This window comes from Saimiri boliviensis, chromosome 4, assembly GCF_048565385.1.
Source record: "Saimiri boliviensis isolate mSaiBol1 chromosome 4, mSaiBol1.pri, whole genome shotgun sequence".
Taxonomy (NCBI): domain Eukaryota; kingdom Metazoa; phylum Chordata; class Mammalia; order Primates; family Cebidae; genus Saimiri; species Saimiri boliviensis.
The window spans coordinates 23,536,844-23,552,169 of NC_133452.1; the positions used below are offsets into that span (position 1 = coordinate 23,536,844).

The following is a 15,326-nucleotide window of genomic DNA, read 5'->3' on the forward strand; positions in this document are numbered from 1 at the left end:
TTTCATTTTCCATTCGTATATGAGACTAAAAGAAATGCAGAATAAATAGGGATCATTAAAACATAAGTATACATTAGATTGAGAAATCTATATTCTGAAAGACCCTAAGATAAAATTTACAAAATCATCTGAATATATGACCCCATCGTAGCTGCATGCCTGTTATTAGCTAACACCACGGTCTGAGCAGTTGCTGGCTCAACTCATTTGAATGTTAAAGTGACTTTTATGCATATGAGAAATCTTTAGAAATGTGACTGTATTAATATTCATCTATTTTTAACCAAGGAGAATTTAAAAAACACTTTGCCAAGTTAAAGATCCCTAATCAATGGAAATGATCATTTGGCAGTGGGCAGACAATATACAATAATTCCACAATAAAGCATCTCTAGAGAATAAAAGATATGACTTTGAGTTCCAGTATTACATCATATCAGGTCTTTTTATGAAGTTTTTTTTGATCATAATGTTTTAAAAGAGAATAGAAGTTCTTTTTAATGTGCAAGATAAGCCCTAATTAAAGTGAAATGGAGCAGTGAGAAAAGTTTGAGAAAGCCCCAAAAATGTAGACAGGAGAAAAATTTTTGTACCTCAAAGCCAAGACTTCGGACTTCTAAGATTAACCTGATAAAGAGGTCACTTTTGTCTTTGAGCTTCTTCCTAGTCAGTTGTGATCTCAGTCAAACAGAGGAGAGGAGTGACTCTCAGTCAACCCCAGCTCTCAAACACAATGGCCATCTAAGGGGACCTACATATACAAGAAAAAGTGGCCTGGCAGGAGGCACACACTATGAAGGAGGATAAAAATTTGAAGAGAAATAGTGTAAAGTGGATAGAAGGCATGAGTCCCAAATGAGGTTTAAAAAGCTTTTCCAAGCCAGTCCACTGCATGCAACCATGGCAGAGTCAGAGAGCATTCATTAGATCCACTGACAAACAATCGTGAATTCTCACTGTGGTTTTTCTATTAACCAACTGCATTGACCTCGATGAGTCCCTTTTTCTTAATTCCCTCAATTTGACAAACATACATTAAGTAGCCATTATATTCAAGGCATCAGGCTATGCACAAGAAAATGGTGTTTCTCAATGGGTGGGACAGGGATTAATTGCATCAGGATCTGCTGAGTTCCACTCCAGACTGAGCAAAGGGGAATCTCTGGAGGTGGGCAATTCCTGGGTAATTTTTAGGCATGAAATTTAGCTGGCAAATAAAAAGATGAGTGAGATGCAGTTCTTACCTTCAAAAACATTCTGATCTACTTTTCTTCTCTTTAAAAAGGACCTTTATACTAGGTGACATGAAAGCTTTCTGCTGCTGTTTAATTTTTTTCTAACAAAATTAACATTTTACAAGGTATTGTCACTTAGTAAGTATAATTTTAGTTACCTGACCTAGTTCTACTTACCTAGTCATTTCTGATATACTTTGAAAAACCTGCATGATTTTTTAGTTGCATATTCTTACTTGGAAACAAGTAAAAAAGTAACCAATCATCAATAATATTACATTTTCGGATGATTTTCAACAGCACCCAAAAAGGCATGGAGTCAGGGGTCAATGGAGTAGTTTCTGAATCTCACTATTTTACTGACTTTGGCCATACAACTTCACCTCTCTAGGCCTCAGCTAGAGGCCTCTTTCTAAGACAAGAGGCTAGATTATTCAGATGACAAAGTGTCTATGTACTCAGATTTTTTTTTAAAAAAAGCTTTTATGGCTCCTAAAATTTATGCAAAGTTTTATGAATCATTTCTCCTCTGTAAGCTCATAACAAGGTCTGTGAAAAACAAAACTCATTTATATGAACATCACTCTTAGGAAACTTACAAACTCATATAATCAATCCCTCTGAGTTCCATTGGTTTTACCAGTGAATCATCTGTTGCATTCATTGATTCGTTTCCATTCCCACTGTAGCTGTTCTAGTCCACGTGTTTTCAAATAACTCACTTGCATCAATACAACAGCTTCCTATACCACCACATGAAGCATACTTCAGAAATACAGATATCATGATGTCATTCACCACTTTAAAATTCTTTAGTGGTTCTCCTGTGCTTAAAGCCAAAGTCCAAACGTGTAGAAGAAGGTAACACAGAAGCACTTGGCCATCCCGTCAGTGTCCTTGTCTATTCTCATTTCTGACCACTACTCTACTGGGCCATTATGTCTACCCACCAATGCCATATACTTGTTCTATGGTTTTCTGTAAATGTGTCATAAACTTTCATGTTTCCCATGTTTGACTTTAGGTCTGAAATTCTTTTCTTCTTCTTGCCTGCCTAACAAACTTTATGCACTTTATAGATATCTCTATTATTTCAATCATTCTGCTATGTTTTATTGTATTTTCCATGTTCCTTCCCTGATAGATTTTAAGCAAAATAAAAGCTGGGACAGTGTTTCATTTACCTTTCTATCTTTAGGACCTACAGTTGTGCCTCATCCATGGGAGATATTGAAGGAATGATAGCAAATATAAATTCAGGTGGCCAGAAATACCTTCAAATACAATTTAAAGAAAAACAGAAAACAACTCTAAAATACCATGTTCTACCACACAGCAATTCATTGTTATACAGATTTACATGAACTTTCTTTTCAATGAAGATTATAGAAAACTTATAAGAGATTTATGCATTCCTTGACATGAACACTTAAAAGTGTGCATTGTAAATTAACATTGAGAAGATATGAGCTAATCATTCTCATTTGAGCGATGGACACATCAGAAAGGCAAATGGTCAGGGACAAGGTTTCCAAGTGAGGCAGCTCCTACCTGTTAGATCTGCATTGGGCCACCATCCCAAGTCACAAGCTTTGCAGGTGAACTCATCTTGCACATACTCGTTCTCTTTGCAGGCCGTGCAAATCCAACAGCAGCTCACTTCTCCTTTCCGTATAACCTATAACACAGATATTTCATGAATTTTAAAGAGAGTTTTCTCAGAAAAGCTTCTATTTCAGATGAGGACTTGTTTTCAGACTATGAACAAAGAAGAAAAGACTAACTTTGAAAAAAAAATCTTATATGCTGAGGAATCTTAAGAATGTGAATTTGCATATACTTGATTATCTTAGAGTTCAGATGGAAATGTCAATTCATTCCATGCTGGGTTTGTAGGCTTTTCAATATTAATTTATTTTATAGAGTTATTTGACTACATTTTTTGCAGAGTTAAAAATGAAACAGTTTAATTTAATCTTTGTTTATATTACCATTTATTACTTTCAAAAAAGTAAAAAATATACTTTTTTCTTCCCTGAGAAAGCAAGTAATGTTTTACCACAAAATGTCACAGATAAAACCTTATTAATTCATAAAAGCTAAGTAATTATACAATATTTTGTAATTATGAAAGACTGAATTATAGACAATTTCACTCGAGAGCAAGTATATATGTACATAAAAACAGAATGATTAGCTAAGAATTCAGAATCAAGTATTGCCCTGCCTGACTTTTTCTAGTGAATTCAAAAGATCATATCAAGTCTTGGTAGCAAAATTACTAGTTCAAAATTATGGGAGAACCACTTGTTATTTGAGCAGTTTAAACTTTCCCCCATTTTCAATTTGTTTGGTGAACACTTTACACTCCATAGCACAAAAATAAACATAAAATCACATTGCATTTAAAGTGAGTCTCTTGGAGACAGCATATAATTTTGTCTTGCCTTTATCTCTAGTCTGGCAACTTCTTCCTTTTATTGTTTAGTACATTTACATTTATTATAATAATCAATATGGTTTGATATAAATCAATCATCTCTTATTTTGCTTTTGTCTGTCCCATCTGTTCTTTGTTTTCTGCCTTCTTTTTAGCATTTTAATTTATCCCCGCAGGGGCTCATTAGTTAGACCTCATTATTATGTTTTAGTGGTTGCTCTAAAGTTGAAAATATACATCACTAATTTATCACAGTCTACATTTGGATAAGATTATACTGCTTTATGTATAATGTAAGAAACCTACAATAATATTCTTCCATTTTCCCCTCCCATCCTTTAGGTAATAGTTTTATACATTCTACCTCTACATATTTATTTTATAGCCCGTTCTCAAATGAATTATTATTTTTGCTTTAAACAGTTAATTATCTCTGAAATAAGTTTTATAAGAAAGACATTATATTTTATATTTACTCATATATTTACATTTCTGGTTTTTAAAATTACTTTGTGTTGGTCCACATTTTGGTCTGATATAATTTTCTTCTTCCTGAAGACCTTTCTTTAACATTTACAGCAGTGCCTGTCTGAGAATATGACCTCACTCAGCTTTTATTTGTTTGAAAAAGCATTAATTTTGCCTTAGTATTTCAAAAATAACATTTTCACTTGCTATGGAAGTTTACGTTGACAGTGTATTTATTTTTTGTTTCAGCATGTTATGCTATTTCCTTGTCCCAGGGAATAGAATTCTAGGTAAAAGATTTCTTTTTTTGCTTTCAGTGCTTTAAAGATGTTATTTCTTTCTTGTCTCACCTATAGTTTCTGATAAGAAGTCTGGCATAACTGTTATTTTATTTCTCTGCATGTATCAGCCCTTTCTTATTTTGGATAACATTAATTTTTTTTATCACTGGTTTTTAGCAACTTTATAATGGCTTCTTAGTGTTTATCTTGCTTGGGATTTGTTGAGCTTTATGGACTTGGGTTTACATTTTCATTACATTTAAAAGTTTACAGCCATTATTTCTTCAGGTTTTCTTTTGACCTGCTTCAATCTCCCATCCTTTTGGAGCTTCTGTTGCACTTATAGTCTACCCCTCAGTATTACTCTGCAAGTAACTGAGAGTCTGCTCATTTCTCTTAGTTTTTAATTTTTTCTCTTTCTGCCTCATTTGGCTGTTTCCTATTGCTATGTTTTTGAGTTCACTGACCTTTAGTTCTACAACAACAAATGTGTTGTTAATCCAATCCATTAAAATGTTTTTTTCTTAGATATACTATTTTTCATCTCTATAACTTCCATTTTGTTATTTTTATATTTTCATTTTTATTCTTTTTATATTTATGTCTGTTTTTAAATATTTTGGCATGTATTTATCCTGTTTTGATGCCCTGGACTGCTAATTTCAACATCAATGTAATTGCTGGAATTGTTTCTATTGCTCAGTTTTCTTCCTGGTAATGTAACACATTTTACCAGTTTTCTACAAATTTTTGGCCAGATGCATGACATTGTGTGCATTAAGATATAGAGTGTGGATTTATTTTTCTTCCTTTTTTTTTAAAGGAATGTTGGACTTTGAGCAGGCAGTTAAGCAACTTACAGCTCTGTTTGCTCCCTTTGGGCTTTGATTTTAAATGTTTGGATCAAGTCTAGAATAGTTGCTATTCTAGGAATAGTTTAGCCTCATTATTAAGATATGACACTCCAAGAGCTTTTACTTAATTCCTTATGTATTCAACAAGATATGTCTACTCTGGCTAGTGGAAGCTGGAAAAATTCCTGGCTGTATGTCAGCTCTGGAAATCCAACTCCCTAGTAAGTGTTCCTGAACTGAACTGAACTCAAAATACCCGCCTGCTGACATGTAGATTAGTATTCAATCAAATACTCAAGGGAATGCCTACGCTAATTTTTTTGACTCCTTTTTTGCATAGATCCATCTTCTTCCATACTTTACAATGCAGATTCTAGCTGATTTGGCCCTCTAAAACTCTGATTCTGTCTTCTTAAATTAGCAAGATGGCCAACCTACATTTGTTTTCTCTCTCAAATGAACAACAATAAGGAAACTGTTTCTGTCTTTCTGACTGGAGGCAGAAAGCTGAGTGATTTTAGGTTTTGTGTTTGTTTCCTCTCACTTCCATGAACTCAAGGTCATGTACTATTTTCCAATGTCTGAACACAGTTGTTTCATATATTTCATCAAGATTTCTAGTTGCTTATGGCAGAAGGCTAAGTCTGGACTCTGTTTATCCATCATCTCTAGGAGCAGAAGTTTCTCTCTAACACATTAAAAGTGTTCAAATAGTCCCATCTGTAAAATCAGAAACTAAACTCTAATTATTGCCATATTTTAAAATAATAGAAACTCTAGGCTTCATAAAAATAAAATAACCCTCCTGCAGATCAGGTTGACATTTATACCACTGTTTTAGAATTACATAAAAAGATTAAATGACAGAATATTTTCAACAAGTATAAAAGGTTTTCTTTTTCTACTTTTACTTTCAAATAACTTTTGAAAGTAGAGTCAAATTAAGTCATTTTTGAAAAAACTCACACCTATCCTTAAAATAGACATGCCTCAAAACAGGCAAGAGAAATTTAAATTATAAAAGATTTCTAAATGATATGAGAAAAACTGAATTAATAAATAAATGCTGCTGTCTTATTTTAATGAGGTTAAGCAGTACAGTAAGAGCCATCACAAATTACTATATGCTACCTCAACCAGCTTTATCTTTCTCTCCCTGTAAAATTAGTACTGCTAATTAGACAAATCCAAAAGATGATAATGCTAAACAAATTTACTTATGGAGGATGATTGGTGAAAGTAGATTCTGCAAATAACCAGTACATGGAAGATATTGAACATTAGCTTTTGACTGAATGAATAAATTAATGATCATGTTATTAGCTTATATCTTTAATACAGAATGAAAAATAGGGATGCTTAAATGGAGTTACTTTTTATTCCCCACCTTTACGTACCAAGTGCACCAAGCATGTGGACTTTCGCCATATGATACCCGTAAGATGAAATTTATAATTTCTATCTTCACAGCCACCCTTCTAGACTCAGACTCTATTACTCTACACTGAAATCATGTTCCCTGCCAGTATGATCCATTATATATGGAATAATATACCATGTCTCTAATTTCTTCTCACTTCAGAGTAAGATGCACATAGCTGCCAAGATTATCCAAATAGCCCATGGCTCCTCAGAGGAAAGGACTATGCCATTCTTTCAGTGTTTTCGCAGATTACTCATTAAGGCACAGAAATATACCAATCACACACAGCCAATGAGTGAGTGTTGAATTGAATATTTTTCAAAAACATAATTTTTTTCAAAGAACTCAAAGAACTTTAGTGCCTTCTATTCTAAGACATTGGAAATATAAGTTCTTCCATCAGGCATTCACTTGGCCCCTAGTTTTTGTTTCTGTGCCTAACTTTGTCTATTATTAATTTCTTACATATGTCTGTGAAAAAAGGAAGGGCAGCCTCTGTACTTAAATGCGTATTACCTTCTGTTTAGAATGTCATCTTTCCTACATCAGGCCCTCTATGTCACTGCTTTCAAGATCAGACACAAAAGTCACATGCTTCAGTGATTATTTTAAAGTAGTGAGTCTTTCAAAACATTTTATTTGGAACTCTTCATCAATAAAAATATTGTTGATATTTTATTACCACAAGTTAGCTTTTGTCCTCTAATTGTTTTATGAATACGTGGTGGATATGTTTCATTCCGGTAAGTTGTTTTTTAAAAATGTATTAGGTTATTATCTCTTATTTATAGTTTCCCCAAAGTCACAAATTAAAAATTATTTTTATGTTCATCATAGTAACTGATATTTCTTTTATATGATGTATACATTCAATAAGTGAATAAAGTATTGCTTAATTTTTGTCACACTAAAATGCTTTCTATGACAACTCTGAGTCATAGAAAAGTTTTAACATTTTACTGAAACCTGCCTTGAAGGACTAGGGCAGGCATCCCCAAACTGTTTATACAGGGGGCCAGTTCACTGTCCCTCAGACCGGTGGAGGGCCGCCACATACTATGCTCCTCTCACTGACCACCAATGAAAGAGGTGACCCTTCCTGAAGTGCGGCGGGGGGCCGGATAAATGGCCTCAGGGGGCTGCATGCGGCCCGCGGGCCATAGCTTGGGGACGGCTGGACTAAAGCTTTCTAAGACATAGGACTTGTTATGATTCTTTTGACATGCTGTATATATGGTTCTATGCCTGTTAGTGAGAGTCGGTAATCTGCTGCTACGCACAATGCTATGATTCACTTTATATACACTGTGAGTGTCTTCAAACATTTACACCATAGGAAATTAAATGTCCACTTTGTGACTACGTTTCTGAAGTAACATGAAATGGATTTGTTTAAATCAAAATTTTATTTAGAGAATAAATCAAAGAAAGCAAACAGCACCAGGAAAACGTAACGGTGGAAAAGTCACTGTCAAAAGGTAAAAGAGAAAATTTTCTTTGAAAGAGAAACATCTGAAAGACTAAAAAGAATAAAGGAACTGGGTTTACTCTAGTAGGAAAGATTAAACTGTTTCTGGCAGACAAGGCAGAGCAAGATGGTGGAATAGAGAATTCCACCAATTATCTGCCTTCCCCACCAGGGACCCCAACAAATACCTATACAGAACCAAAAATCAAGTGAGTACTCAGTATCTGGTTTTAACTTCATATTGATGAAGGAGGCACTGAAGAGTTAGAAAAAACAGTCCTGAACTGCTGACGTCACCCCTTCTCCACTCTCTAGATGCTGCCGCATGGTGCAAGAGCATCCTTAGGTACTGAGGGTGGGAAAACACAGTAATTGTGAAGCACTTACCTCAGTGCTGTCCTGTTAGAACAGAAGGGAAAACCAAATTAAATTCAGCTGATGCTCGCCCACAGCAGGAGCATTTAAACCAGCCCTAGCCAGAAGAGACTCGCTGATTCCATGAGTTAGAAGTTGAGTGCCTGCAAACCTTGCCACTGAGAGCTACAGGATTCTGTGTCTCCAAGTAAACTTGAAACACGGTCTAGATCATAAGGCCTTGAACTCTTAGGTGAGTCCTAGGGGCGAGCTAGGCCCAGAGACAGTGGACTCGTGGGGGCAGACAACATACTGAGACACCAGCTGGGGAAGTTAAGGGAGTGCTGGCATCACCCCTTCCCTAACCCCAGGTTGTACAGCTTGCAGCTCCAAAAAAGACCCCTTCTTTCCACTTGAGAAAAGAAAAGGAAAGAGTGGGGAGGACTTTGTCTTGCACCTAGGATACCACCTCAGCCATAGCAGGATAAGGCATCCTTCAGAGTTGTGAAGCCCCTGTTCCAGGGCCTAGCTCCCAGAGTACATTTCTAGACACATCCTGGGCCAGAAGAAAACCTGAGTCAGAAGGAGAGGACTCAGACCTGGCAGTGTGTATCACCTGCTAAGTGAAATGCCCTTGGGCCCTATATACAAACAGCTATACACAGGTACTATGTTGAGGGCCTTGAGTGAGACTTTGAGACTGGCTTCAGGTAAGACTCAACAGATTACCAGCTGTGGTGGATATAGGACAAAACTCCTGCTTGGGAGAAGCAGAGGGGAAAGTAAAGGGGGCTTTATTCTAAGTACCAGTATGGCCACAAGCGGGTAGAGTACCAAATGGGCTCCTGGGGCTCCTGATTCCATGACTTGACTCTTGAACTACATTTCTGGATTTGCTTTGAACCACAGGGGAGCCCACTGCCCTGAAGGGTGTGTGCCAGGCTGGGGAGCATTCACCACAAGCTGACTTCAGGGACCTTAGGCCTTCAGAGGTAATCTGCCAGTACTCCTTATGGCCTGGAGTGGCAGTGTAATGGGGTGAGTCTCCTCTACCTTTGGAAAGGAGAGAAAGCATGTGAAGGACTGCATCTTGTGGTTTGAGTGCCAACTCAGCTGCAGTATGACAGAACACCAGGTAGACTTCTAAGGATTTTGAGTCTAGTCCTTGACTCTCAGATGGAACTTCTAGATTCACCCAGGGCATGGAATAATTTGCTGTCCTGAAAGGAAGTACACAGACCTGACTTGCTTAGCCACTTGCTGATTGTAGTGCGAAGGGCCTTGAGCAGATTTAGGTAGCAGGGAGTGGTTACAGCATACCTTGAGAAAGGCCCAGTGCTGTGCTTATTTGAGGACTGACCTCTCAAAGTCAGAGTTGTGGTGGCCACATGGGTATTTGTGTCCCTCAACTCACAGCTTTAAGTGGCTCAGAACAGAAATAGAGAGAGACAGAAAGACAGACAGAGAGAGAGAGAGAGAGAGAGAGAGAGAGGGAGTAAGAGAAAAGAACAAGAGTCTCTGATAATGCAGAGAACTCTCCTGGATCTCGTCCTAGACCATTAAAGTGGTACCTGTATGAGTCTGCAAGAATCACAGTGTTCCTAGGCTTGGGAGAGCCTCTTAAAGCAGATACAGCTTGGATCACAACACTCAAGTTCTTTCAAATATTTGGAAAGCCTTCCCAAGAAGGATGGTTACAAATAATCCTAGACAGTAAATGCTACATTAAATACCTAAATCCTCAATGCCCATGCACCAAAGAACATGTGCTAGCATCAACACCATCCAGGAAAACATGACCTCACCAAATGAACTAAATAAGGCACCAAGAACCAATCTTGGAGAAACAGAGATATGTGACCTTTCACACAGAGACTTCAAAACAGCTATATTGAGGAAACTCAAAGAAATTCAAGATAACACAGAGAAGGAATTCAGAATGCTATCAGATAAATTTAACAAAGAGATGGAAATAATTAAAAATAAAGAAGCAGAAATTCTGGTGCTGAAAAATGCAATCAGCATACTGAATAATGCATATTGGAGTCCTTTAGTGCAGAATGAATCAAGCAGAGAAAAGAATTAGTGAGCTTAAAGATAGGAGATTTGAAAATACCTATCAGAGGATACAAAAGAAAAAAGAATAAAAAACAATAAAGCACACCTACGGTATCTATAAAACAGCCTCAAAAGGGCAAATCTAAGGATTATAGGCCTTAAAGACATGGTAGAGAAAAGGATAGAGGTAGAAAGTATATTAAAAAGTTATTATCAGAGAACTTCCCAAATGTAGCATATGATACCAATATCCAAGTACAAGATGGGTATTGTATGAGTCTGTTCTCATGCTGCCAATAAAGACATAGCTGAGACTGGATAATTTGTAAAGGAAAAAGGTTTGACTCACAGTTTCACGTGGCTAGAGAGGCCTCACAATCATGGCAGAATGCAAAGGAGTACAAAAGTCATGTCTTGTATAGAGGAAGGCATGCAAGAGAGAGAATGTGAAGGGAAACTCACCTTAATGAAACTATTCTCTTATTCATTATCATGAGAACAGCACAGGAAAGAATGGTCCTCATGATTCAGTTACCTCCACTGGGTCCCTCCCATGACACATGGGAATTATGGGAGCTATAATTTAAAATTTAAGTGGGGACACAGCCAAACTGTATCATTCTACCCCAGCCCCTCCCAAATCTCATGTCCTCACATTTCAGAAACTATTACGCCTTCTCAACAGTTCCACAAAGTCTTAACTCATTTCAGAATTAACTCAAAAGTAAACAGTATAAAGTCTCATCTGAAATAAGGCAAATCTCTTCCATCTATGAGCCTGTAAAATCAAAAGCAAATTAATTACTTCCTAGATACAATGGGGGTACAGGAATTGAGTAAATACATCCATTCCAATTGGGAGAAATCGGCCAAAATGAAAGGGCTACAGGCCTTATGTAAGCCCAAAATCCAATATGGCAGTCATTAAACTTGAAAGTTCCAAAATGATATCTTTTGACTCCATGTCTCACATCCAGGTCATACCAATGCAAGAGGTGGGTTCCCATGGTCTTGGGTAACTCAACCCCTTCGGCTTTATCAGATAAACTCCCCTCCTGGCTGCTTTCATAGGCTGCTATTGAATGTTTGAAGCTTTTCCAGGCACACAGAGCAAGTGTCAGTGGAATGGATCTACCATTCTCGGGTTTGGTGGATTATGGGGATTGTAAGACTTCTTACAGTGGAGTTGTAAGAAGAAGGTGGCCCTCTTCTTACAGCTCCGCTAGGCAGTGCCCCAGTGGAAACTCTATATGGGGGTTCACATGTCACATTTTTCTTTTGCACTTCCCTAGCAGAAGTTCTCCATGAGGGCTCCACCAATGCAGCACACCTTTGCCTGAACATCCAGGTATTTCCATATATCCTTTGAAATATAGATGAAAGTTCCCACTCATTTCATGACTTCCATGCACCCACAAGCCCAACACTACATGAAAACTACCAAGGCTTGGGGCTTGCACCCACTGAAGCAACAGCTTGAGCTCTACATTGGCCCCTTTTAGCCATGGCTGGGAACCAGGGCACCAAGTCCCTAGGCTGCACACAGCAGGGAAGCCCTAGAACTAGCCTAGGAAACCATTTTTTCCTCCTAGGCTTCTGGATCTGTGATAGGAGGGGCTTCCCTAAAGGTCTCTGACATGCCCTGGAGACATTTTCTTCACTGTCTTGGTGATTAGCATTGCGCTGCATGTTACTTATGAAAATTTCTACAACCAGCTTGAATTTCTCCCCAGAAAATGGGTTTTTCTTTTCTACTGCATTACCAGGCTACAAATTTTCCAAACTTTTATTCTCTTTCACCTCTTGAATGCTTTGCTGCTTAGAAATTTCTTCTACTAGATACCCTAATTATCTCCTTCAAGTTCAAAGTTCCACAGGTCTCAAGGGCAGGGGCAAAATACTATCAGTCTCTTCGTATAGCAAAAGTGACCTTTACTCCAATTCCTAACAAGTTTCTCATCTCCATCTGAGACCACCTCCACCTGAACTTCATTGTCCATACCACTTTTAGTATTTTAGTCAAAGCCATTCAATAAGTCTCTAGGAAGTTCCAAACTTTCCTACACTTTCCTATCTTCTTCTGAGTCCTCTGAACTGTTCCAACCTCTGCCTGTTACCCAGTCCTAAAGTTACTTCCACATTTTCAAGTATCTTTACAGCAGTGCCTGACTCCAATTACCAATTTACTGTATTTGTCTGTTCTTGTGCTGCTAATAAAGACATACCCAAGACTGGGTAATTTATGAAGGAAAAAAGTTTAATAGACTCCCAGTTCAGCATGGCTGGGAAGGCCTCACAGCCATAGTAGAAGGCAAAGGAGGAGTAAAGTCACATGTTGCATGGTGGCAGGCAAGAGAAACAGCATGTGCAGGGGAACTCCCCTTTATAAAATCATTATATCTTGTGAGACTTATTCACTATCATCAGAACAGCACCAGAAAGACCTGCCCTCATGATTCACTTACCTCCCACTGGGTCCTTCCCATGACATGTAGGAATTATGAGAGTTAGAGTTTGAGATTTAGGTGTGGACACAGCCAAACCATATCAGGTATAGAACTCTGAAAAGTTTGAACCCAAAGAAGATAACCTCAAGGCATTTAATAATCATGGTATTATGTGAAGGATGAAGAAAGAATTCTAAAAGCAGCAAGAGAAAAAAACAACTTAAAATGCAGCTCCGATATGTCTAGCAGCAGACTCCTCCATGGAAACTTTACAGGCCAGGAGATAGATAGTGGGAATATATATTTAAGATGCTGAAGGAAAAAAAAATTAAATCATTCCACTATAAAGACACATTCATATTTATGTTTATTGCAGTACTGTTCACAATAGCAAAGACTTGGAACTAACCCAAATGCCCATCAATGATAGAATGGATCAAGAAATTGTGGCACATATACACCATGGAATACCATGCAGTCATAAAAAAGGATTAGTTCATGTCCTTTGCAGGAACATAAATAAAGCTGGAAACCCTCATTCTCAGCAAACTAACACAGGAACAGAAAACCAAACACCACATGGAGGGAGGGAGGGAGGGACAGAGGGAGGGAGGGGAAGGAAGTGAGGGAGGGAGGGATGGAGGGAGGGAGGGAAAGGAAGGAAGGAAGAAAGGAAGGAGAAAGAAAGAGAGAGAAAGGAAGGAAGAATGGAAGAAAGGAAAGGAAGGAAAGAAGGAAGGAAGTAAGAAGAAAGAAAGAAAGAAAGAAAGAAAGAAAGAAAGAAAGAAAGAAAGAAAAGACAAACCTGTCCTCCAAGAAATACTTAAGAGAATACTTCAATCAAGAATAAAAGAACATTAATCAGCAATAAATTATCACCTAAAGTTACAAAGTTAACAGGTAATAATAAGTACATGGAAAAAAAGAATATTATAACACCATAACTGTGCTATGTAAATTACTCTTAAGTAGAAAGACTAAATGATGAACCAATCGAAAATAACTACAACAACTCTTCAAGACATAGCCAGTATAATAAGATACATATAGAAACAACAAAAAGTTTAAAAGCAGCGGGACAAAGTTAAGGCATATAGTTTTAACTAGTTTTCTTTTTTCTTGTTTTTTTTTTTTGTTTTGTTTTTGTTTTTTTTGTTGTTGTTGTTTATGAAAACAGTGTTAACTTGTTATGGGTTAAATTAACAGGTTATAAGGTAGTATTCGTAAGCCTCATTGTAACTTCAAGACAAAAAACATACAATGGAAACACACACATAAATGAAAAGCGAGAAATTAAATCGTGTTTCCAGAGAAAATTACCTTCACTAGAGGAAAACAGGAAGGAAAGAAAGAAGGGAGAGAAGACCACAAAACAACCAGAAAACAAATACCAAAATGGCAGGAATAAGTCCTTATTTATCTATAATAACATTGAAGGTAAATGGATTAAATTCTCTAATTAAAAGACATCAACTGGCTGAATGGATGAAAAAACAAGATCCATTAATCTGCTGCCTACAAAAACACACTTCACCTATGAAGACACACTTAGACAGAAAATAAAGAGATGTCAAAAGATAGTCCATGCCAATGGAAATCAAAAAAGAGCACGGGTCGCAATACTCATACCAGAAAATATGAATTTCAAGACAAAAACTCTGAGGCTAAGAAGGTCACTATATAATGATAAAAGGGTCAGTTCAACTGGAGGATATAACAATTTTATACATATATGTGCCAAATACTGGAGCATCCAGGCAGGTAAAGAAAATATTATTAGAGCTATAGAGAGAGATGGGCCCCAATACAATAATGACTGGAGATTTCAACAACCTACTTTCAGAATTAGAAAGATCTTTCAGTCAGAACATCAACAAAGAAACATCACTCTTAATCTGCACTATAAAAACAAATGGATCTAATAGATAATTACAAAATATTTCATCTCTGAGATGCAGAATACACATTCTCTTTCTCAGCACTTCCTCTCTTCCTCTTCCTTGAGAATGAGTCATTATCAAGCATAGGTCATACAATATTTCACAAAACAAGTCTCAATACATTCAAAAAATTTGAAATAATATCAAGCATCTTCTCTGACCACAATGGTATGAAAGCAAAAACAAATAACAAGAGGAATTCTGGACACTACAGTAACTACATGGAAATTAAATAATATGCTCCTGAATGACCAGTGGGTCAATAAAGAAATTAATAAAGAAATAGAAAAATTTCCTGAAACAAATTATAATGGAAACACAATATACCAAATCTGTGGTATACAGAAAAAAACAGTAT

The 15,326-nt window shown here is 36.9% G+C and overlaps 1 protein-coding gene across 7 annotated transcripts in view; it reads right to left on the reverse strand.

Annotated features, from left to right (window-relative positions):
• GRM1 (glutamate metabotropic receptor 1) overlaps positions 1 to 15,326 on the reverse strand; it is a 417,120-nt gene that overhangs the window by 43,240 nt on the left and 358,554 nt on the right. For all 7 annotated transcript variants that reach the window (XM_074397312.1, XM_074397314.1, XM_010337527.3 and 4 more), the window contains one exon: positions 2,787 to 2,913. In XM_074397312.1, the coding sequence (XP_074253413.1) occupies positions 2,787 to 2,913 (127 nt within the window). The remainder of the gene's footprint in view (positions 1 to 2,786; positions 2,914 to 15,326) is intronic.